At 43.2% G+C, this 25316-nt stretch overlaps 1 protein-coding gene across 2 annotated transcripts in view; it reads left to right on the top strand.

The window, feature by feature from the left end:
- Positions 1–25316, top strand: part of BMP2K (BMP2 inducible kinase) — a 130975-nt gene that overhangs the window by 57164 nt on the left and 48495 nt on the right. For both annotated transcript variants that reach the window (XM_069978104.1, XM_069978103.1), the window contains exons 3-6: positions 13074–13179; positions 18903–19045; positions 20338–20459; positions 25091–25172. In XM_069978104.1, the coding sequence (XP_069834205.1) occupies positions 13074–13179; positions 18903–19045; positions 20338–20459; positions 25091–25172 (453 nt within the window). The remainder of the gene's footprint in view (positions 1–13073; positions 13180–18902; positions 19046–20337; positions 20460–25090; positions 25173–25316) is intronic.

Here is a 25316-nt window from a genome sequence, read left to right as displayed (position 1 = left end):
TCCAGTTCCTCTCGCTTTTTTTTATTGCAGTACAGAATAAATAAAAGTACATGAATTATTCATCTTTGATGCTGGGTTGTGGGTGAAAGCATTTCAAGGTCTTTATCAGGGAAATTTGAGGTTTAGTTGTTTTGTACAGTAGTTACTTATAACCTGTTGTACTAAATACTCTAAAAATTGAAGAGCGTCCAAGAATGTTTCTGTTAAAATAACTAGGATTAATTTTAAGCTGTGTAATGCAACCGGCTTAGAAATCACAATGGGGACTGCGTTTTGAATATTTTGCCTTGGTTTACACTTTATAGTATGTCCTGCACGTTAAAGTGGGAATGTGTGGTTAGAAGATACTGTCTAGGTATAGGCCCTAGATAGATGTGATATAACTAAATGTTTCTAGGGCTTCTACTACTGAAAATGCCATTGTGCATGTTGCCTATTGAAATTGCATCATTAATGCTAAATAAATGCCATGTGTGAAAACAGTCTATCACTCCTACATAGTGATCATAGAGATTACAGGTACTTAAAGGGGTAATCCAGCGCTACAAAAACATGGCCACTTTTCCCCCTACTGTTGTCTCCAGTTCAGGTGCAGTTTGCAATTAAGCTCCATTTACTTCAATGGAAATGAGTTTCAAAACCCCACCCAAACTGAAGACAACAGTACGGGAAAGTGGCCATGTTTTTGTAGCGCTGGATAACCCCTTTAAAGGGGTACTATGGTGAAATTGTATTTCTTTTAAATCAACTAGTTAGGGAGTTATTTAGATTTTGTAATTTTACTTCTGTTAAAAAATCTCAAGTCTTTCAGTATTTATCAGCTGGTGTATGTCCTGCAGGAAGGGATGTATTATTTCCAGTTTGACAAAGTGCTCTCTGCTGCCACCTCTGTCCATGTCAGCAACTGTCTAGAATAGTAGCAAATCCCTATAGAAAACCTCTTCCACTCTGGACTGTTCCTGACATGGACAGAGGTGGCAGCAGAGAGCACTGTGTTAGACTTCCTGCAGGACACACAGCAGCTGTTAAGTACTGGAACTGGAGAATTTTAAATTGAAGTAATTTATAAATCTGTATAACTTTCTGACACCATTGAAAGATTTTAGTTGATTTGAAAGATTTTTTTTTTCCCGCCAAAGTACTTCTTTAAGTTGTCAAATTTGTGAAATTTACATTCAGGTGGTTATAGTTGTTTATTAACCCTTTCCCGCACGAGGACGTAACTGTACGTCCTCGTGCGGGTGTTCAGAGCGGGGCCGCGCGGTGACCCCGCTCTGAACCGCCGCGATCCCGGGTGCCTCATGTAGCCTGGGATCGCGGCTATTAGCGGGCACGGTCCGATCGCCGTGCCCACTAATTAGATAATCGGAGGCAGCTGTCAAAGATGACAGCTGCCTCCGATTACCGGATTCAGCCGTTCCCTGGTGTCTAGTGGGGGAGATCGCTCCTCCGGGACGTTGTCCCGGAGGAGCGATCTCAGTTACTGAAGCCGGCCGGGGACCGCTCCAAGATGGAGCCGTCCCCGGCTCGGCACTCGTTTTTTTTCGGCTGCAGCAGCCAAAAGCAAACGAGTGCCTATCTCATTGATCTTTGCTGTATAACTATACAGCAAAGATCCCAATGAGAGATCAAAGTGTATATACTAGAAGTCCCCCAGGGAAAATAACCCTAACCCCAGGGGGGCTTCTAATATATGTGTAAAAAAAAATAAATAAAGTGTTGTTGTCAATAAAAAGCCCCCTCCCCTAATAAAAGTGTGAATCACCCCCCTTTTCCCAGGTTATAAATAAAAGTAAATAAATAAATAAATAAACATGTTTGCTATCGCCGCGTGCGTAATTGCCTAAACTATCAATTAATCACATTCCTGATCTTGCACGGTAAACGGCGTAAGCGCAAAAATATCCCAAAGTGCAAAATTGCGCAATTTTGGTCGCATCAAATCCAGAAAAAATGAAATAAAAAGCGAAGTCGCATATGCGCAATCAAGGTACCGATAGAAAGAACACATCATGGCGCAAAAAATTATACCTCACACAGCCCCATAGACCAAAGGATGAAAGCGCTATAAGTATGGGAATGGAGCGATTTTAAGGAACGTATATTTGTTGACAATGGTTTGAATTTTTTACAGGCCATCAGATACAATATAAGTTATACATGTTATATATCATAGTAATCGTAATGACTTGAGGAACATATAAAACATGTCAGTTTTTCCATAGGACACACGGCGTAAAAACACAATCCCCCAAAGAAAAAGAATTGTGTTTTTTTTTCAATTTCACTGCGTATATAATTTTTTTCTGGTTTCGCAGCATATTTTATGCAAAAATTCAGCCTGTCATTGCAAAGTACAATTAGTGACGCAAAAGATAAGGGCTCATGTGGGTCTGTAGCTGTAAAAATGCAAGTGCTATGGCCTTTTAAGCACAAGGAGGAAAAAACGAAAACGCAAAAACAAAAATTAGCCTGGTCCTGAAGGGGTTAAAAAAAAGATGATGGATTCTATCCAATGTAACAACCATTACAGCTTTTACAGATGTTGTCATTCAGCTTTCCAGACTCCTAAATGGTAAATTTGCTGAGTTATGTAATAACATTTTCCATTCTCTGCCCCTGCATAACTGGGAGGACTTCATCTGCAGGAATCTGGAAAAGCTATCTGATAACCCCAGTGGGGGCTGTAATAGTTGTCACCCTGCTTTCTCAGAGAGAGTAACTAATAGCAAAGTATAACTACCAACTGGATGGAAGTGGGTGACGGACAACTGCAGAAAATCTTACTTGTAGGAGGAAATGAACGTAAAGATGTAACAGTCAGAAAAACATATATATATATATATATATATATATATATATATATATTATTTTTTTTTTTTACAATATATGAATAATCAATAACATATTATGGTAAATAGAGTAAACAGGCAGAACAGAATAATATTATGACTTTACACTAAAGAGTAGTTTGTGGCGTTAGTCCTTTTTATAAGGTGAAATAGTGTCTTAAAGGGGTACTCTGGGACTTATTTATTTATTTTTTCAAATCATCCGGTGTCAGAAAATTATATAGATTTGTAATTTACTTCTATTTAAAAATCTCCAGTTTTCCAGTACTTATCAGCTGCCGGATGTCCCGCAGGAAGTGGTGTATTCTTTCCAGTCTGACACAGTGCTCTCCAAAAATAAGACCTTCACCTAGGGCTGGGCGATATGGGCCTAAATCAATATCGCCGTTTATCGCACATGTAGCCGCGGTAACGATAATTCAATGATAATTATGACATGCCCCTTTTTGCAAACCACACCCACTTTCCATGCCAAACTGGCGATATTTTGATTAGAAAAAGTAAAAAAAGAACTGAGCAGTAACCCATGGTTAGTCAATTATCATTATTACTATTTGTCATTATTAGGGGGTCTCAGCAGAGACCTGGATGTGTATATACAGGTATACAGCCTCTACAGGATGTGTATACACAGGGGGTCATATAGGAATACATGTATATAACTATATGGGGGGGGGGGGTAGGTGCATATGACTATATGGGGGGGGGGGATGGATTGGGATGTATTACTATACAGGAGGTACATAGGGATAGGGGTGTATGACTATACAGGGGGCACATAGGGGTAGGGGCGGATAGGGGTGTATGACTATACATGGGAGTACATAGGGATAGGGGTGTATGACTATACAGGGGGCACATAGGAGTAGGGGCGGATAGGGGTGTATGACTATACATGGGAGTACATAGGGATAGGGGTGTTTGACTATACAGGGGGCACATAGGAGTAGGGGCGGATAGGGGTGTATGACTATACATGGGAGTACATAGGGATAGGGGTGTATGACTATACAGGGGGCACATAGGAGTAGGGGCGGATAGGGGTGTATGACTATACAGGGGGCACATAGGGGTAGGGGCGGATAGGGGTGTATGACTATACATGGGAGTACATAGGGATAGGGGTGTATGACTATACAAGGGGCACATAGGAGTAGGGGCGGATAGGGGTGTATGACTATACATGGGAGTACATAGGGATAGGGGTATATGACTATACAGGGGGCACATAGGAGTAGGGGCGGATAGGGGTGTATGACTATACATGGGAGTACATAGGGATAGGGGTGGTTGACTATACAGGGGGCACATAGGAGTAGGGGCGGATAGGGGTGTATGACTATACATGGGAGTACATAGGGATAGGGGTGTATGACTATACAGGGGGCACATAGGAGTAGGGGCGGATAGGGGTGTATGACTATACATGGGAGTACATAGGGATAGGGGTGTATGACTATAAAGGGGGCGGATAGGGGTGTATGACTATACAGGGGGGGGCAGACGGGTGTATAACTATATGTGGGGGGGCAGACAGGGGTGTATGACTATATGGCGGGGATAGGGTTGTATGACTATACGGGGGGATAGGGGTTTATGACTATACGTGGGGGCGGGGTGGACAGGGGTGTATGACTATACAGGGAGGACGGGTAGACAGTGGTGTATGACTGTACAGGGGGGGGGGGGGGGTGGACAGGGGTGTATGACTGTACAGGTGGGGCGGGGTGGACGGGTGCATGACTGTACAGGGGGGGTGGACAGGGGTGAATGACTATACGGGGGGGGGCATACAGGGGTGTATGACTATACAGGGGGGGCGGACAGGGGTGTATGACTATACGGGGGGGCAGACAGGGGTGCATGACTGCACAGGGGGGGCGGACAGGGGTGTATGACTATACGGGGGGGCGGACAGGGGTGTATGACTATATGGTGGGTGGACAGGGGTGTATGACTATATGGTGGGTGGACAGGGGTGTATGACTATACGGGGGGGGGACAGGGGTGTATGACTATACAGGGGGGACAGGGTTGTATGACTATACGGGGGGGGCGGACAGGGGTGCATGACTATACAGGGGGGACAGGGGTGTATGACTATACGGGGGGGGCGGACAGGGGTGCATGACTGTATAGGGGGGGCGGACAGGGGTGTATGACTATATAGGGGGGGCGGACAGGGGTGTATGACTGTATAGGGGGCGGACAGGGGTGTATGACTGTATGGGGTGGGAGACAGGGGTGTATGACTATACGGGGGGGGGCGGACAGGGGTGCATGACTGTATAGGGGGGGCGGACAGGGGTGTATGACTATATGGGGGGGGCGGACAGGGGTGTATGACTGTATAGGGGGGCGGACAGGGGTGTATGACTATATGGGGGGGCGGACAGGGGTGTATGACTATACGGGGGGGGGGGCGGACAGAGGTGCATGACTGTATAGGGGGCGGACAGGGGTGTATGACTGTATAGGGTGGGAGACAGGGGTGTATGACTATATGGGGGGGGCGGACAGGGGTGTATGACTTCATGGGGGGGGCGGACAGGGGTGTATGACTATACGGGGGGGGCGGACAGAGGTGCATGACTGTATAGGGGGCGGACAGGGGTGTATGACTGTATAGGGTGGGAGACAGGGGTGTATGACTATATGGGGGGGGGCGGACAGGGGTGTATGACTATACGGGGGGGGGCGGACAGAGGTGCATGACTGTATAGGAGGGCGGACAGGGGTGTATGACTACATGGGGGGGCGGACAGGGGTGTATGACTACATGGGGGGGCGGACAGGGGTGTATGACTATACGGGGGGGCGGACAGGGGTGCATGACTGTATAGGGGGGGCGGACAGGGGTGTATGACTGTATGGGGAGGAGGACAGGGGTGTATGACTGTATGGGGAGGAGGACAGGGGTGTATGACTGTATGGGGAGGAGGACAGGGGTGTATGACTATACAGGGGGGCAGACAGGGGTGTATGACTATACGGGGGGGGGGGGGCCGACAGAGGTGCATGACTGTATAGGGGGCGGACAGGGGTGTATGACTGTATAGGGTGGGAGACAGGGGTGTATGACTATATGGGGGGGGGCGGACAGGGGTGTATGACTATATGGGGGGGGGCGGACAGGGGTGTATGACTATATGGGGGGGCGGACAGGGGTGTATGACTATATGGGGGGGGCGGACAGGGGTGTATGACTATATGGGGGGGGGCGGACAGGGGTGTATGACTATATGGGGGGGGGGCGGACAGGGGTGTATGACTATACGGGGGGGGCGGACAGAGGTGCATGACTGTATAGGAGGGCGGACAGGGGTGTATGACTACATGGGGGGGGGCGGACAGGGGTGTATGACTACATGGGGGGTGGACAGGGGTGTATGACTATACGGGGGGGGCGGACAGGGGTGCATGACTGTATAGGGGGGCGGACAGGGGTGCATGACTGTATAGGGGGGCGGACAGGGGTGTATGACTGTATGGGGAGGAGGACAGGGGTGTATGACTGTATGGGGAGGAGGACAGGGATGTATGACTATACAGGGGGGCGGACAGGGGTGTATGACTATACAGGGGCGCGGACAGGGGTGTATGACTGTAGTCCCCTCAGTAACAGTGCAGGACTGTAACATAGGAGGAATGGATGTGCTGCAGCAGGCAGGATACCACACACAGCTATAAGTTATCCTGCCTGCTGCAGCACATTATTCCTCCTATGTTACAGTCCTGCACTGGTACTGAGGGGATGAGATGACAGGTCAGCTGCTCCCAAGTGCTGCTCCTCCACCTTCAGCTCTGACATGGCCGCCTCCCTGCACACACAGGACAACGTGTGCAGCGCTCGCCGGCCGGGTGGACGAGACTGGTCCGGGAGGGGGGACCAGCACAGTCCCGTCCGAGCGCCCCCCGGCCGGCGAGCGCTGCACACGTTGTCCTGTGTGTGCAGGGAGGCGGCCATGTCAGAGCTGAAGGTGGAGGAGCAGCACTTGGGGGCGGCTGTCCTGTACTCCCCTCAGTGTGCTGGGACGCCGGACCGGACGGGTGGTGGGCGCATGGACGGGACAGATGCGGCAGGACGGGGCCTCTGACCGGACGGGAGGAGAGGGCGGAGAGGTGCGCGCACGGGGGGGTCGCTTGGAGCAGACAGGGGCGGGCGGCATTGTCACCTGGGCCCTGTTGCTCCTCCAGCTCCCGCTCCGATACTAGCGTTCCTGCACATGACGTGCAGCGCTCGTGCTGGGCCGCTCGTGTGCGGGGGACTCTGAGAGGACGGGTGCGGGGACATAAAAATACAAAAATACCGCAATTACCGTCCTGGCTAAGTTGAAGTCGGTTAACCGACGCCAGTGACGGTATCAGTATTTTTGCGGTATACCGCCCAGCCCTACCTTCACCTATTGGGAACAAACAGATTTTATATGTAATAACACAAATTTCTGATATAAATAGGGGGGGGGGGGGGATCTAATTTGTCTCTCTAGTTCCCATCTACCATTATCAAACCTTACCAATGGATTTCCTTAACCTCTTTACAAATTCAATACACCCTAAAAAAAACCCTACACAGGTAAAAACCTTTGATGTAGTACTGTGCGCACGGTGTGCTGACATACACAGTCTGAATATTCTATTGGCAGTTTTGATTGAATTTCTTGCTGCATTTAGCTGCCACATCAATACTTGTAGATGCGGCTATGTCTCCTTTTGTGATCAACTGGGGAGAAGAGTCTTTGCTTTAATATCTCAGAGTGATGGTGGGATTCATGCTGATGCCTTAATGTTAGCACTGCACTTTATATACAGCTTTAGGCCTTCGTCTTTTGTGCGCTTGCTTCCTCTCAGAGTCTGTTTGGTGATAGCTGCAATGTCAGATCAGCAAATATTTATTAAAACCAGCTTACGTTTTTATCAGGAAACCCTTATCCAGCACGTTGGCTTTATGTGGTAAATCACAAGATTTCTGCACATAACTGTAACAGAACGGTTTACAAAAGTGCATTGCTTTGTTTACTTAGAGGCCCTGCCACGAAAATTCTTTATTTTAGCAAATCAACAGGGGTTGTGAGTGCAAGCAATTTATTATTTAAAATTTTCTCTGTTTAAATCACTGTTATACATATAGCCACTAGGTGTCTCCCTTCACTGCACTTGTATACAGCTGCTGCAAGTCCACATTTAGTAGCAGAGAATCCTGGGGGTGCTTGCATTGTATGGTCAGCTCTCCTGTCACTCAGTACTGAAACCTTTGTAACCACATTATGCATAACAAAGAGCATTGTCTCCTGGTAAGCTGCAAGGCTGATAAAAGAATTAGTAAAAGTTAATAATTAGCCTAAGTTAATTGCCCACAGTTAATATACAACCTGCATGAGGAACAGGTGTCTTTTCTTATGTGAGAGCACAAAGGGCTGGGACTTCCTGTGTTTGGTCTCTTTTTTTTGAACAGAGAAAGGAACAAATATCAGTATGGACCGCAAGTTGACCATATGTATAATGTAGATTTAAACATATTTTGTGTGTCCATTGACCACCACATGCTGGTATGCCTTTGTTCACATTTGGCTACCGCAACATGAGAAACCTGACCTTAAAGGGGTAGTTCACCAAAAAATGTTTTCTTTCAAATCAGCTGGTCCCAGTAAGTGCCAAAGATTTGTAATTTACTTCTATTTAATAATCTTCAGTCTTCCATTACTTATAAGCTGCTGTATGTCCTGCAGGAAGTGGTTTATTCTCTCCAGTCTGACGCAGTCTGCTGCCACCTCTGTCCATGTCAGGAACTTCCAGAGCAGTAGCAAATCCCCATAGAAAACCTCAACTGCTCTGGCACTAGTTGATGATGTTGTTGTTGTGAACTTCCCCTTTAAGGGGAACTTGTTATCATTTTAATACTGCCTGAAACATAAGTTATTGGGGCAGTCCATGACAGATTCTTCCCACCAGCTTCCATTGTTAGATCTCCCTCTGTTTGGGTATAGAGAGATCTATCAAGCAACAAAATTAGTAGGTAAAATCTATAGTATGTAAATCCAGCTCCCCACTGCTACCTCTGTCCATGACAGAAACTGTCCAGAGCAGTAGCAAATCTCTATAGAAATACTTCACCTGCTCTGGACAGTTTCTGACATGGACAGAGGTGGCAGCAGAGAGCACAGTGTCAGACTAGAAAGAATCCACCACTTCCTGCAGGACAAATAGCAGCTGATAAGTACTGTAAGACTGAAGATTTTGAAACAGAAGTAATTTAAATATTTATATGACTTTCTAATAGTAGTTGATTAGAAAGTAAAAAACTCTCTCCGGAGTACCCCTTTAAAAGGCTTGTGACCTGCAGGCAATAGATGCAGCTAAAGCAAGTTACCATGCTGTCCTTTTATGAAGCCAGAGATAGTAGCACTGACTAAGTGGAAGCCCAGGAAAGACTAAGACCAACAGCAGAGTGACAGGGGGTGACCAGGGTGCAAAGGGACAATGCACAGATGAGTAGCCCATAAACAAAGGCAAAATAAAACAATACACTGTTATATCACCCGGGAGGAGGGGATTTCATCTGTAAACCCCCTGTTCTGGTTGGGTGTGTTGCTGTACAGTAGAGGTGTACTCATACAGAGAGTGAAAGTATGGGTGGAGAACAAAGCAGCTGTAACTGATCATCACATACAAGTATATCCCAATACATGTCCGGGTGACCACATCTACTATATATATATATAATATGTATTATATTTTTAATGAAATATATTTACACCAATTTTCTGGCAGGAAAACGTTTGAAAAATATGGCATTCGGTGCACTTTTACATTTAAAATATGTGGGGGTTCAAACTCCGTGTGCTGTTGCATTTTGCCAGTGTGACATGCTTAAAGGGGGTCTCCGGCAGGAAAAAAAAATCTTTGTAATCAACTGGTGTCCAAAAGTTATACAGATTTGTAATTTAGTTGCATGTAAAAATCTCAAGTCTTCCAGTAGTTTTCAGCTGCTGTATGTCCTGTAGGAAGTGGTGTATTCTTTCCAGTCTGACACAGTGCTACTGCTCTGGACAGCTCCTGACATGGACAGAGGTGGCAGCAGAGAGCACTGTGTCAGTCTGGAAAGAATATACCACTTCTTGCAGGACATACAGCAGCTGATAAGTACTGGTAGACTGGAGATTTTTAAAATGAAGTAACATACAAATCTATATAACTTTCTGACTCCAGTTGATTTGAAATAGAAGACATTTCACTGAAGTTCCCCTTGAACGTATCGCATGTTGCACTGGGAAAAGATACTGAAGCGTCACTGATGTATAAATTGCCAAAGGGTTAAAAACCTAATATAATATTATTATTTGGATGGTAACTTTAGCACCCTGAGAGTTTGTACATACAACGCAATGGCAAATTTCAGTTGGCAGTATGGTTGTCTGGAGCCATGTGCATTTTTCTTTTACAGTCTCTCTGTATATTTGCAGGTGTGATACATTGAGACTTCAGATAAACTAGTCAGTATGACATTATGGGGGAGACTTTTTATTCCTCACAGACTCTTTGGAAAATGAAAGGTGGAATCTGATTGGTTGCTAGGGGCAACTGAGCCAGTCTCACTTTACACCATGTTTGCTAAATCTCCCCTTTGTGTCTGTTTTTCTTCCTTTTACAAAAACTCCCTATGAAATTTCCCTTAGTTGTTGGTCTGCTCTTCCTCCACCATCTTCAACCACATTGTTTGCATTTGCCAATGGTTGAAGGGTTTTGCTTCCCCAGATTTCTTCTATGAAAATCTGCTTTCTGTTTCATAGAGAGCTACAGTATTTATACACTATGTAATTGTGCAAAACTCCTGTCCGTTTATTACACGCCCCATAATGTCTGCCATGTTTCAGTAGGACGCTGTATTAAAACAGTATTTTACATGTCTCCTCCATGATGGGTGGTTTTACCACTGATGAAGGAACAATTAGGTTCCCGAAACATGTTTAGTACACATATGGACCATTCCAAATATCGTCCAATACTAAAGATTTACGTGCCACGCCCGATTCCTCTCCTCACCATGTGAGAACGGTTGATACATGCAGTAGTGGATTATAATAGGGGCAGCCCGGGGCCCTGAGCTCCTGGGGGGCCCATGACCACCCAAAAAGACTTATACTTTCAGTGGTGTACTGTCTCCTGGCTGCACTTCCGCCATGATTTGCAAAAATCACAGCTTTTTTATGGCAATTTTGCACAAATCAGGACATCATGACAATATCTGTCCTGTACTATGAACGCCAGGCTAGTGCTGCCATAGTTACAGTGGGGTGGGGGGGCCCAGGCTTGGTGAACAGCCCGGGTCCTATGGTAAAGTTAATCCGCCCCTGGATACATATGGGCTTTGAGAGTCTACTACTATATTCTGCGTCCATCAAGAAGACTTGTCTCCGCTACATGCAGTGCTGACTGATAATGCTGCTTACTGGAGCATTGATGAGAACGCTTAGTCTGGTGAAAAGCATGATATATGCCCATATTATACATATAAATGAGTGCTATTGAAACTTTCTGGAGACACATACTAGTTTATGAACTACGCCCTGCCATGGGGGCTGAAGGGATATGAGACTCTAAAGGGGTGCTCTGGCGGAAAAAAAAATCTTTCAACTTAACTGGTGTCAGAAAGTTATATAGATTTGTAATTTTCTTCTATTTAAAAATCTTCAGCCTTCCAGTACTTAACAGCTGCTGTATGTCCTGCAGGAGGTGATTCAATATTTCCATTCTGACACAGTGCTCTCTGCTGCCACCTCTGTCCATGTCAGGAACTGTCCAGAGCAGTAGCAAATCCCCATAGAAAACCTCTCCTGCTCTGGACAGTTCCTGACATGGACAAAGGTGGCAGCAGAGAGCACTGTGTCAGACTGGAAAGAATACACCAGTTCCTGCAGGACATACAGCAGCTGATAAGTACTGGGAAACTGGAGATTTTTAAATAGAAGTAAATTACAAATCTATATGACTTTCTAATACCAGTTGATTTGAAAGAAAAAAGTCTATCTCCGGAGTACCCTTTTAAAAATGTCTGCATGTATTTTAGATTCATGTGGAGGACGAGAGAAACATTAGCAACTGAAGTGGATTTAATTTCATTCCTAAAGGCTGGAAGAAAAAACTATTTGCCTTTTGGTGCTTGATGTCACTGAAGAAGAATTTATTTTGTGGTCTTTTTTTTTTTTTTTTTTTTTTTAACTAAATTTTGCAGTGTCTATAGAAGCTTCAGGAATTTTGCCTGTCTTGTTAGTGGTATTGATTGAGTAGAATGCTTAATATTGCAATTCCAAGTGTATGTGTATTTATTCCATATACAGTATTATGTTTGCAGAACCTAATATGGAACACGTAACAGCACATTTATCATTCTTTATGTAAGATTATGATTACTGTACATGACCCATGGAGAGTGAGCGACTGAGAAATCATCAGATAGGTTTCTACTAGAAGAGTGACATTGAAGAGGTCAATGCATTCCCTGAGACTATACACTTTGGGTTCCATTGTCTGTCAATATGATTTTAAACTTAAAGGGGCACTCCGGGGAAAAATATTATTTTCAGATAAACTCGTTCCAAACAGTTATACTCGTTTTGTAAATTACTTGTTTAAAAATCTCAAGTCTTCCAGTACTTTTCAGCTGCTGTATGTCCTGCAGGAAGTGGTGTCTGACCAAGTGCGCTCTGCTGCCACCTCTGTCCATGTCAGGAATGATCCGGAGCAGTAGCAAATCCCCATAGAAAATCCTATTCTTCTCTGGACAGTTTCTGTCATGGGCAGCAGGGAGCACTGTGTCAGACTGAAAAGAATACACCACTTCCTGCAGGACATACAGTAGCTGATAAGTACTGGAAGACTTGAGATTTTTAAATAAAAGTAATTTAAAATTTTTTACAAATTCCTGGTACCAGTTGGGGGAAAAAATAATATATATATATATATATATATATATATATATATATATATATATATATATATATATATATATATATATCCCTTTGTTTTTTTGAATAGGATGTTTTTTTTTTATCTGGTTGACATCTCATGTGATAATATGCTATACTAAAATGTCATTGTTAACACATTCTTATGGTCCTGTGGTAGAGTGTGTGTGTGTGTGTGTGTGTGTATATATATATATAATATGGTTAAAAGGGTTTTATTATATTTTCATGATTGTTTTTTTTCCTCCTTTTGCAGAAGGAGCTATCTGGCCATAAAAATATTGTTGGCTACTTAGACTGTGCAATTAATTCTGCTAGTGATAATGTTTGGGAGATCCTTATCCTTATGGAGTACTGCAGAGGTAAGCACTAACTACTACTTTATTGTTCATATAGATAAGTTATTTATTGTGGTTTATTTATTTACCTTTTGTGAAAGCTACACATGTCCTTTTAATGTTATATTTGTCAGTCTTTTTGTTTTTTATGTACCAATGGGACACCCAGCTATGTATGTGTGATACTCATTGCGGTTAAAGGGGTAGTGCTGCGCTAAACATTTATTCACAAAATAACACACATTACAAAGTTATACAAGTTTGTAATGTGTGTTATGTATGTGAATGGCCCCCTTCTCCATGTTCCCCCCCACCCACGCTAGACCAGGAAGTGTTGGTGCATTATACTTACAGCATTCTTGTCGACCTCCGGCCACCATCTTGGGACAATGACGTTGTCTTCGGGCAGCCGGCCAAACCGCTCCATCCGTCCCTCATGTTGGCCCCCCTCTGCTGCATCATCAGCTGCTCAGCCGCCATTGGGTGAGCATAACTGTGCTCAGCCAATCGCGGCTGAGCACAGCTATGACGCAGCAGAGGGGGACGGCAGGAGCGGGTCGGCCGGCCTCCCGAAGACAACGTCATTGTCCCAAGATGGTGGCCGGGGGTCGACACGTATCAGGTATGTATAATGCACTACACCTCCGGGTCCATGGGCGGGGGTCGGGGAACACGGGGAAGGGGGCCATTCACATACATAACATACATTACAAAGTTGTATAACTTTGTAATGTGTGTTACTTTGTGAATAATTTTTTAGCGCCGCACTACCCCTTTAAGGGTGCACCGGCCCTTTAAATTTCACTGAGCCTCCTAGGGGGTGTGCATTGGTGACACAGGGAGCAGTGGGGCACCCTGCATGCCCGGGCATGTGGCTTCCGGCGTATAGGAGAGTACAGGGAGCAAGTGCATCGGAAATGCCGCAGTCCTGGGACTGTCACTGGTGTGCATCTCCCAGCCCCAAAATGATAAATGACGTGATACATTGCTATGACATGATTAAACCCCAACCCATGTAATAGCCAATCCCCCCAAAATTGCCCCACATATTAGCCAGCCCTTCCAATAGTGCCCAAATAGTAGCCAGTCCCCTAAGTTTCCCATATAGTAGCCAGCCCTCCCCAATAGTCTCAAATAGTAGCCAGCCCTCCCCAATAGTCTCATATAGTAGCCAGCCCTCCCCAATAGTCTTATATAGTAGCCAGCCCTTCCCAATAGTATCATATAGTAGCCAGCCCTCTCCCATAGTTTCTTATATAGTAGCCAGCCCTCTCCCATAGTCTCTTATATCGTAGCCAGCCCTTCCCATAGTCTCTTTTATAGTAGTCAGCCCTCCCCATCAGTCTCATATAGTAACCAGAACTCCCGAAATAGTCTCATGTTGTAGCCAGCCCTCCCCATAGTCTCATATATAGTAGCCAGCCCTCACCAATAGTCTCATATATAGTAGCCAGCCCTCCCTCATAGTCTCTTACATAGTAGCCAGCCCTCCCTCATAGTCTCTTACATAGTAGCCAGCCCTCCCCAATAGTCTCATATATAGTAACCATGGCAGGCCTGATGTAATTAAAACTCTGAATTGCCTGGCAGGCCAAAAAAAAAATGGCACCGCGGGCCAGAGTTTGACATGACTGTTCTGGAAAGAATACACCACTTCTGGAAGACTGGAGATTTTATTTTTAAATAGAAGCAAATTACAAATCTATATTACTGTCTGAAACCATTTAATTTGAAAGTTTTTTTCTTTCGGAGTTCCCAGTGCTCAGGCTGCCAATCAAATGTGAGGGCGGAGGCAGCATGACTATGCCGCTGTGGTTCCCTTTAAACAACAAACAAAAAAAATTCAACCGGATATTATTTCATGTTTATAAAGCACCTGGAAAGTGGTGGGCAGCTCTGAATGTGGAGGGATACATATGGGCAATTCCACACCTGTTCCATGCATTCTTATTATTTCCAATATTACGGCTTTGCGGGTGCAATCATTCCACTTGTATGCACTGTGCAGTGCCGCTCTGTTTGTTATGCCTGTCTCATCCATAGCCAAGGACAAAGCTTTCAAGCCACTGCAACTTTTAAAATAAAATCTTTTTGTAAGGTCCCTTTATGGAAATCCCTGAGACTCTACCACACGTCACTGCTTTGCATATTTATGTAGGTGTTAGATGAGACCCAGCAGCACAGCCAGAGATATGAGAGAGTGGCCCAGCCTTTACAGTCCTGACTGATGAACTGTTTCTGAAATGACAGCTCAGTCTGTGTATCTAAGCTGTACGGCACTCTGTGTATCTAAGCTATTCAGCACTCTGTATATGTAGCTGTACAGCACTCTGTGTATATAAGCTGTACGCCTCTCTGTTATATATAAGCTGCACGGCACTCTGTATATCTAAGCTGTACGGCACTCTGTGTATCTAAGCTGTATGGCACTCTGTGTATCTTAGCTGTACGGCACCCTGTATATATAAGCTGTACAGCACTCCGTGTATATCCAGCTGTATGGAACTCTCTATATCTAAGCTGTACGGCACTCTGTATATCTAAGCTATACGGCACTATGTATATATAAGCTGTACGGCACTCTGTGTATATATAAGCTGTACTGCACACTGTATCTAAACTGTATGGCACTCTGTATATATAAGCTGTACGGCACTCTGTATATCTAAACTGTACGGCACTCTGTATATATAAGCTGTACGGCACTCTGTATATATATAAGCTGTACGGCACTCTATATCTAAACTGTACAGCACTCTGTATATATAAGCTGTACGGCACTCTATATCTAAACTTTACGGCACTCTGTATATATATATAAGCTGTACGGCACTCTATATCTAAACTGTACGGCACTCTATATCTAAACTGTACGGCACTCTGTATATCTAAACTGTACGGCACTCTGTATATATAAGCTGTACGGCACTCTATATCTAAACTGTACGGCACTCAGTATATCTAAGCTGTACGGCAATCTGTGTATATATATATAAACTGTACGGCACTCTGTATATATATAAGCTGTACGGCACTCTATATCTAAACTGTACGTCACTCTGTATATATAAGCTGTACGGCACTCTGTATATATAAACTGTACGGCACTCTGTATATCTAAGCTGTACGGCACTCTGTATATCTAAGCTGTACGGCACTCTGTATATATAAGCTGTACGGCACTCTGTATATATAAACTGTACGGCACTCTGTATATCTAAGCTGTACGGCACTCTGTATATATATAAGCTGTACGGCACTCTGTATATATATAAGCTGTACGGCACTCTGTATATCTAAGCTGTACGGCACTCTGTATATATATAAGCTGTACGGCACTCTGTATATCTAAGCTGTACGGCACTCTGCATATATAAACTGTACGGCACTCTGTATATCTAAGCTGTACGGCACCCTGTATATATATATAAGCTGTACGACACTCTGTATATATATAAGCTGTACGGCACTCTGTATATATAAACTGTACGACACTCTGTATATCTAAGCTGTACGGCACTCTAGATATAGAGTGCCGTACAGCTTAGATATACAGAGTGCCGTACAGCTTATATATATATACAGAGTGCCGTACAACTTATATATATATATATATATATATATATATATATATATATATATATACAGAGTGCCGTACAGTTTAGATATAGAGTGCCGTACAGCTTAGATATACAGAGTGCCGTACAGCTTATATATATACAAACTGTACGGCACTCTGTATATATATATATATATATATATAAGTTGTACGGCACTCTGTATATATATATATATATATATAACCTGTACGGCACTCTGTATATATATAAGCTGTACGGCACTCTGTATATATATAAGCTGTACGGCACTCTGTATATATATAAGCTGGACGGCACTCTGTATATATTTATAAGCTGTACGGCACTCTGTATATCTAAGCTGTACGGCACTATGTATATATAAGCTGTACGGCACTATGTATATATAAGCTGTAAGGCACTCTGTATATATATAAGCTGTACGGCACTCTGTATATATATAAACTGGACGGCACACTGTGTTTATATATATATATATATATATATATATATATATATATATATATATATATATATGCTGTACGGCACTCTGTATATCTAAGCTGTACGGCACTCTGTGTTTGTTTATTTACTTTTATTGTTATTTAGGGCTGCCAGGAATACTTGGGGCTTATTTCACGGGAGACAGGACAAATGGACGGGGGAAAAACAATTATGTCTGTCATGAGATTGTCAGTTGACCCCACTAAAAATGACATGGTTTTTAGTTTTTGGGTACAAACCCACACACCGTATACGCAGCAGATACGCAACAAATACGCAGCAGATTTGATAGTTTAGATTTGATGCTGTGTTCAGTTATTTAGATCTAATCTGCTGCGTATTTGTTGCGTATTTGCTGCGTATCGCAGCAGTAAATACGCTGCTTATACGGTGTGTGGGTTTATACCCTAAGGGTTGGTTCAGACTATGGAATCCACGTGGATAAGTTCCCGCCACTAGTAACCGCTCACAGCAGCATGCCTTTCCGCTGGCTTCATAGACACCATTCTATGGCCAGGCCGATTCCGCTGTCCACCGCGCATTAGGGGATTATCAGCAGGTTACATTTGTCTAACCTGCTGATAGGTCCCCTTTAAAAATCTAAAGGCTTCCAGTACTTATCAGCTGCTGTATGTCCTGCAGAAAGCCGTGTATTCTTCCCAGTCTGACATAGGCTTCGTTCCCACTGAGCAAAACTAGCAGAATTCCGTGGCGGAATTGTCCGCCCTGGAATGCCGCTAGCCTTCCTCTTATAATGGGAGTCTATGGGAGGCGCGCGCTCTTGCTTTGTCCGCGCTGAAGAATAAACATGTTCTGCTCTCTCCTGCCACCACTGTCCATGATCTGGATAGTTCCTGTCGCAGATAGAGGTGACAGTAGAGAGCACTGTATCAGACTGGAGAGAATCCACCACTTCCCACAGGACATAAAGCAGCTGGTAAGTACTGGAAGACCTGGGATTTTTAAGTAAAATAAAATCCCTTCCTGTAAGAACAGCTTCCTAACAGTGTACTCCCCATGGGAGTGCCCTTCCACTTCCTCCAAATGCTGAGGACATCATGATGATGTCTATTTAAGACAATGGGCCGCCTGTTTACAAGAAAGACTTTAAAGTCAGCTAGTCACCACTATGAAGGGTTAATGCAACAAAACCATACAGGTTTTTAAAACTTATTAGAAATGACAGATATGCTTTAATGGCAGCATATTCTCAACCATGTTACAGAGGTACACCAACAAAAACAACTCCATTTTCTTTTTTATTCCTCACCCCTGTTGCTAGCGTCCTTCAAGGAGATGCTGTATCTATAGGCTCTTTTATAGAGAGTGATTGGGAACATATTGCTCTATGTATAGTTTCATCACTCTGTCTCTTAAAGGGGTTATCCAGCACTATAAAAACATGGCCACTTTTGCACCACTCTTGTCTCCAGTTTGGGTTGGGTTTGAAACTCTGTTCCATTAAAGTACATTGAGCTTAATAGCAAACCACCCCTGAACTGGAGACAGTGATGCAAGAGTGGCCATGTTTCTGTAGCGTTGGATAACCCCTGTAATCTCACTGTCTTTCCACCCATCCATGCTAAATGAGTCCAACATCATATGATGTGCTCGGTGAGATAGTCCCTAGAATGGTGTAATGAAGGTCTGCTTTATGTTTACCAGCTGGGCAAGTTGTAAACCAGATGAATCAGAGGCTGCAGTCGGGATTTTCTGAAGCGGAGATCTTGAGGATATTTTGTGATTCCTGTGAAGCAGTGGCCAGACTTCATCAGTGCAAAACGCCAATAGTCCATCGGGACCTAAAGGTGGAGATTTGCCTATATCTTTTATTATATTTTATATATCAAAATGTATTTTATTATTATATTAAATAAGTTGTCATATAGGCTTTTAGTATGTGAATCAGAATTAACAAAGATCATAATGTCAGTGAATAATATAACTGTTCTATTAGTTATTGATGATCAATTTAAAGGGCACTCCTGAGAGAAAAACTTTTTTTTTTTTTTTAATTACCTGGTATTGGAAAGTTTTATATAGATTTGTAAATTGTTAGTAAATCTCAAGTCTTCCAGTACTTATCAGCTGCTGTATGTCCTGCAGGAAGTAGGGTATTTTTTCCAGTCTGATACAGTGCTCTCTGCTGCCACCTCTGTCCGTGTCACGAACTGTCCAGAGCAGGAGAGGGGATTTGCTACTGCTTCAAACAGTTCCTATCACTGACAGAGGTGGCAGCAGAGAGCACTGTGTCAGACTGGAAAGAAGACACCACTTCTTGTGGGACATACAGCAGCTGAGAAGTACTGAAAGACTTTTAATAGACTTTTTAATAGAAGTAATTTAAAAATCTAAATAACTTGACACCAGTTAATTTAATGTCATTTTTTTTCTGCTGGAGTACCCCTTTAACCTTCTAAAGCAGATATTGCTAACCAGTTAATGGATAGTATATGAAAATTATGTTGTGTTATGTTTGTATGTTTTGTTTTTATCCACCAATTCCTGTCATCACTACATACTTATGAATGTGGTGTTCATAGGGCCTAATATGTACTTGTGGAATTACCACAGTATTTGTCCAGACATTAAGGGTCCGTTCACACGTTCAGGATCTGCAGCAGATCCGCAGCAGATTTGATGGCCCAGAGTTACTTTGCATTGAATCTGCAACTTCAAATCTGCGCCATCAAATCTGCTGCAGATCCTGTACGTGTGAACGCACCCTTAATAATAATTTTTTTCTTACTGTGACAATAAAATCACTGACCTTGGCAATAGCCAGAGGCCACCATTTCTGCATGTACTTCTAGATTGCTTTAGGCCTTCCTGGATTGGTTATCCTATAACACTTGGAGTAATGACCACACTTTGGAGGCCTCACACCTTTTTGCATGTGACGATAATGACTTTCTTCAGACCCTGAATGTAACAGTCCATGCTTGTTATATCTATTTCTTTTGATTGATAATAGTCACAGATAGATTTTAGCTGTGGATGTGTGTTTTGTGTACATAATATTTTCCACCTTTCAGCAGCACATACTTGTCTATTGTATACATTCAGTACCGTATAAGCCATCTTATTCTTTCCATTTAAGGTTGAGAACATTTTGTTAAACGACAATGGGAATTACGTGCTGTGTGACTTCGGTAGTGCCACAAACAGATTTCTCAACCCTCAAAAAGATGGAGTAAACATTGTAGAAGAGGAAATTAAAAAGTAAGTAGATGGGTTCCTGAAATTGTTTGTAGTTCTTTATCAAGACCTGATGTTTGAGGCATTAAAGGCAACCTGTCCTCATGATAATGCTCCCTATGCCATCACCATCATGTTATAGAACAGAAGGAGGATATATATCTTTGGGAAAAGATTTAGTATGACTTATTTATTGATTGAAATCTCTGATGTTTCCATGCTAAAGAGTCCAGTCCATTGAGTGATACCGCCCACTGGACTCCTTACTACGGAATGATCAGGGAGTCTGGTTCTGTATTAAGACTATGGAGCTTGACTCCTGCACCTATGAGGCACCCATGCTCTTCTATTACATGAATTGGTCTGTTTGTCTGCAGCACATCCTGACTCATCCTCTGAAGCTGCTCAAAATCCTCACTGCTTGGTCCACTCTGTCTCCACTCCTCTATTCTCCCCCTCCCCTTTGAGACAGAGGTCACATGATCTTTTACAGATGTAACACCTCATCTGTAACGCTGCCCACCACTGACATTACACAGTGATCACCTGGCCAAGCGCGGAGAAAGAACAGCCTCTCCTGAGCAGTATAGGGGAAAGGGGGCACCCCTCATCTCTCTCTCTCTTTCTAAACTACCTATGCAAATAGATAGATATTGTGTTTGCTGTACAAAGCAGAAGCAGATTGAGCCAGTGGTGGGCAAATACTACAAGACAGGGGTGGTTACCTGACAGTTGACTCTGAGGTGCATGCTGGGAGATGTAGTTTCCCGTCTGGGTGCCATGATGTAAGGCTAGGTTCACACTGTGTTTTTAACATCCGTTTAACGCATCCATTTTTTGCAAAAAAACGCATGAAAAACGGATTGCAAAAAACGGATTCATTTGTGTGCATCCGTTTTTCCATTGACTTCCATTATTAAAAAAACGGATCCGTTTTTTTTGGCGGACCAAAAAACGTTTCTGGGCGTTAAAAAAAAACCGGATCTGTTAAACGGATGCTGAAAACGCAGTGTGAACCTAGCCTAAGTCTGGGATTATTTGTAAAAGTTTGAATCTGAGTTTAGAAGCAGTGTAGACAAGTTGGAAAGGTGTAAAACAATTGGGGGATCGGTAAGTGCACCGATGTGCTTTTTCTGCATTTTAGTTTTTATGGGATCGCTGGAATTCTCCTTTAATTGGCAGATTGTAATTTTAGTGCAAGGGACGGGAATCCTTATTATTTAGCCGAACATCTCCCTGTGTACGTAGGATGTGTTGCAGACATTAATTGAATTGAGTGATTGTTCATGTGGCCTTTCACTCGCAATAATTGGGCTGTGTAATGCTAAATTTACACGGAGCGATAATTCGCTCGATCGTACGATTAACGATTTCGAAGTAACAATTTTTTTTTAAAACGATCAGCGTTTAGATGGTGCGATATATCGTACAGAAAATTCGCTTTGCGATTGTTTTGTGATCGCTTAAGCCTATCTCACACATAGGTAAAATCAGTGAACGACTGTTTACACGGAACGATCGGCGAATTTTTTGCGAACGACAAATGACGATTTAAGAACCTGTTAAAAGATCAAAATGAACGATTTTTCGATCGTTCCCCGCATTTACACGTACGATTATCGTTCGAATTTGATCGTTATCGCGAAAACTCGCCCGATAATCGCTCCGTGTAAACCCAGCATAAGGGTGCGTTTACACAGAAAGATTTATTTGACAGATTTTGAAAGCCAAAACCAGGAATGGATTTGAAAGGGGGATAGATCCCAGTCTTTCCTTTATGACCTGATACCTATTTATAGTCTGTTCCTGGTTTTGGCTTCAAAGATCTGTCAGATAAATCTTTCTGAGTAAACGCACCATTAGGGTCCATTTACACAGAAAGATTATCTGCCAAAGATTTAAAGCCAAAGCCAGGAATGGATTTGAAAAGAGGAGAAATCTCAGGCTTTCCTTCATGACCTGTATATAGTCTGTTTCTGGCTTTGGCTTCAAATCTGTCAGATAATCTGTCAGATAATCTTTCTGTGTAAATGGACCCTAAGGATCCATAGTCAATCGGTGCTTGTATCTGGCTGTAATCTGCCTGTAGACTGTAAGTTTATTTCATCACAACCATCTTCTCTTTTGTTTTAAAGCCCTATTCCACCAACAGATCTGACGACAGATTATCTGCCAAAGATTTGAAGCCAAACCCAGGAGTGGATTTGAAAAGAGGAGAAATCGCTATCTTTCCTTTATGACCTGTTCTCTGATTATAGTCTGTTCCTGGGTTTGGCTTCAAATCTTTGGCAGATAATCTGTCATCAGATCTGTTGGTGGAATAGGGCCTTTAGCTTTGTACATACAATACTTCTTCTTTGTTTAATCTATAATAGTAATAATCTATAGACCTGTGTTATGCTCCCAGGGCTGCCTGCGTGAGCCACAATCACGGGATTAAGCATGGAAACATATTTTATTATAGTTCCTCATTTTCTAATGCAGCGTTAGTCATGAAAACTGCCCGAGGCCCAAATAATGGAACTTAGAACTTTGTGATGATTAACTGTGTTATTGCTATTGCCATACATATGTATAACGTCTCATTCTGTGTATTTTTTTTTTTTTTTTTATTGTTTCATTTTGGACGTTTGTGCCACATATAAGACCTTATTAGCATAGGCAGTCTTTTCTGATAAAGCTCCGCACAGTAACATGGTATGTTACTGATACAGACAGCCAGGGTTTTCCTCTAGCAGTTTGATCCATAGCAATGGCAGACAAACCCCCACGGCCAATTGGATAGTGTTGTTCAGTGTGAAAAATGCGATTGGACAATGCTTTTTTTATAGAAAAATATTTACATGTGTCTCTTGTCTACTCACGATATCAGGGTCCTTTTACATGTACAGATACTGTAAATCACTTAAAGTGACACTTTCACCCCTTTTCTGTATGAGTATTTCTCTACACAGCTGTAAAGCCTAAATTCTGCAGTTTTCATATTACTTTATAATAGAGTTCTTGGTGCTTGGTCCCTGCCTCACCCACATTTATGAAACGCAGGCCCCGCCCTCCATGATGTCATTGGTGTATAGGCCCCCCACCCAGGTTTGTTCTAATGGCCACTGAGGGATTGGAGCCTAGATGCCGATGATGTCACAGAGGGGCCGATGTGGGCGGGGTGAAGTGGCGCAGCAGACGGGAAGCCCCGCCCAGATGGCACAATCCACCAATGATAAAAAGCATTTTCCACTGGACCAAGCACCAAGAAATCTATTATAAAGTAAGGTATGAAAACTGCTGAATTTAGTCTTTACAGCTGAGTAAAGAAGTCATTTTTTATCGTCTATTCTGTAACAGGGTCCTGATTTATCAGCACATGTTCATGCTTGGCTTCTCAGTCATTTTTATGGACAGTTGTCAGAAAACCTGAAAACTCTTTTACTTGCTTTAAACCTTGCCAGACATCAGTGTCTTCATCAGCAGATTTTCAGCATATGTTGTGTTAATGTCGAATGTGATGAATGTTCATTATAGAAATGGCTCGAAAATGTTTCTGTCTGGTGGCTGGAACAGTTCTGTATGGAGATGGTCTTACTGTGTTTCATTGTTTCATCCGAATACACTGAAATGTTTTATTTTTAAGAGGGACTGCTACAAAAAAAAAATAGAGGTTGTGGTCACAAGCAGTTTTGCAATGTACAGTACTCATTATTTTTTTAAGTTTTCTATGTTTAAATCAAGGTTATACATACGGCCACTAGGTGTCTCCCTTCACTGAGCATGTGTACAGCTCTGTGTGTCCACATTCAGTAGCAGAGAATCCTGGGGAGTGCTCACATTGGATGGTCAGCTCTCCTGTCACACAGCACCAAAACCTCTGTAACCACACAGGGACATTATACTGACTGATTTGTTACATAATAAAGAGCATTGTCTCCTGTTACGCTTCATAACTGATAATATAATTAGGAAAAGTTAATAATATAATTAGCCTAAGTTAACTGTACTCAGTTAATATACAACCTGCATGATAAACAGGTGGCTTTCCTTATGTGAGAGTGCAAAGGACTGGGACTTCCTGTGGAGCACAGTTTGGTTGTATGTATAATGATGATTTAAACATGGGGGGGGGGGGGGGGGAGAGCGGGTATATTATAAAACTGCTTGCGATCACTCACTTTTTGAGGCAGGTATGCTTCAAAGTAAAAAATGAATGATGAACTCTTAGTGAAACGCATTGTGACTAGAGATGAGCGAAAGGCTCATCTAAACGAAGCAAAGCGACTCGTTTGATCAGCATTTTGCTCATTGAGCCAACTGTCTTTCAGCGCTGCTTCGTCACTTCCTGCCACTCTACCCTGGGTGTCGGGGAAAGCTGGATCCAATCTGGGGAAACTTCTACCAGTTCCCCAGGATTGGATCCAGCTTTTCTCTGGCACTCGAGGTGGAGTGGCAGGGAGCGGAGCAACGCTGAAAGGCAGTCTGCTCAATGAGCAAAATGCTGATCAAACGAATCGCTTTGCTTTATTTAGATGAGTGATTCGCTCCTCTCTGATTGTGACCATAATCTTTGATACAGTTGTGTGAATACTTTGCCCCTGATTTTATTGAGAGATGCAGCCCTGTTACTTCTATTTCAATAATACAGTTTGACTTGGTCTGTCTTCCAGATATACCACTCTCTCATACAGAGCACCTGAAATGATCAACCTCTATGGGGGAAAGCCAATTACCACAAAGGCTGATATATGGGTAAGAAATAGATCATATAAATATAGATGAGGACCATTATGTTGTACTCACGAATAATGCTATTTTTACCTTGACATTCATTATTTTTGTGATTTCCCCCCCCCCCCCCCCCCCCCCCCCCCCCACCCCCCCCCCCCCCCCCCC

The sequence above is a fragment of the Dendropsophus ebraccatus genome, chromosome 7, assembly GCF_027789765.1.
Source record: "Dendropsophus ebraccatus isolate aDenEbr1 chromosome 7, aDenEbr1.pat, whole genome shotgun sequence".
NCBI lineage: Eukaryota > Metazoa > Chordata > Amphibia > Anura > Hylidae > Dendropsophus > Dendropsophus ebraccatus.
Note: the sequence above shows the minus strand (reverse complement) of the source record. Positions and strands in the feature narration are given on the sequence as shown.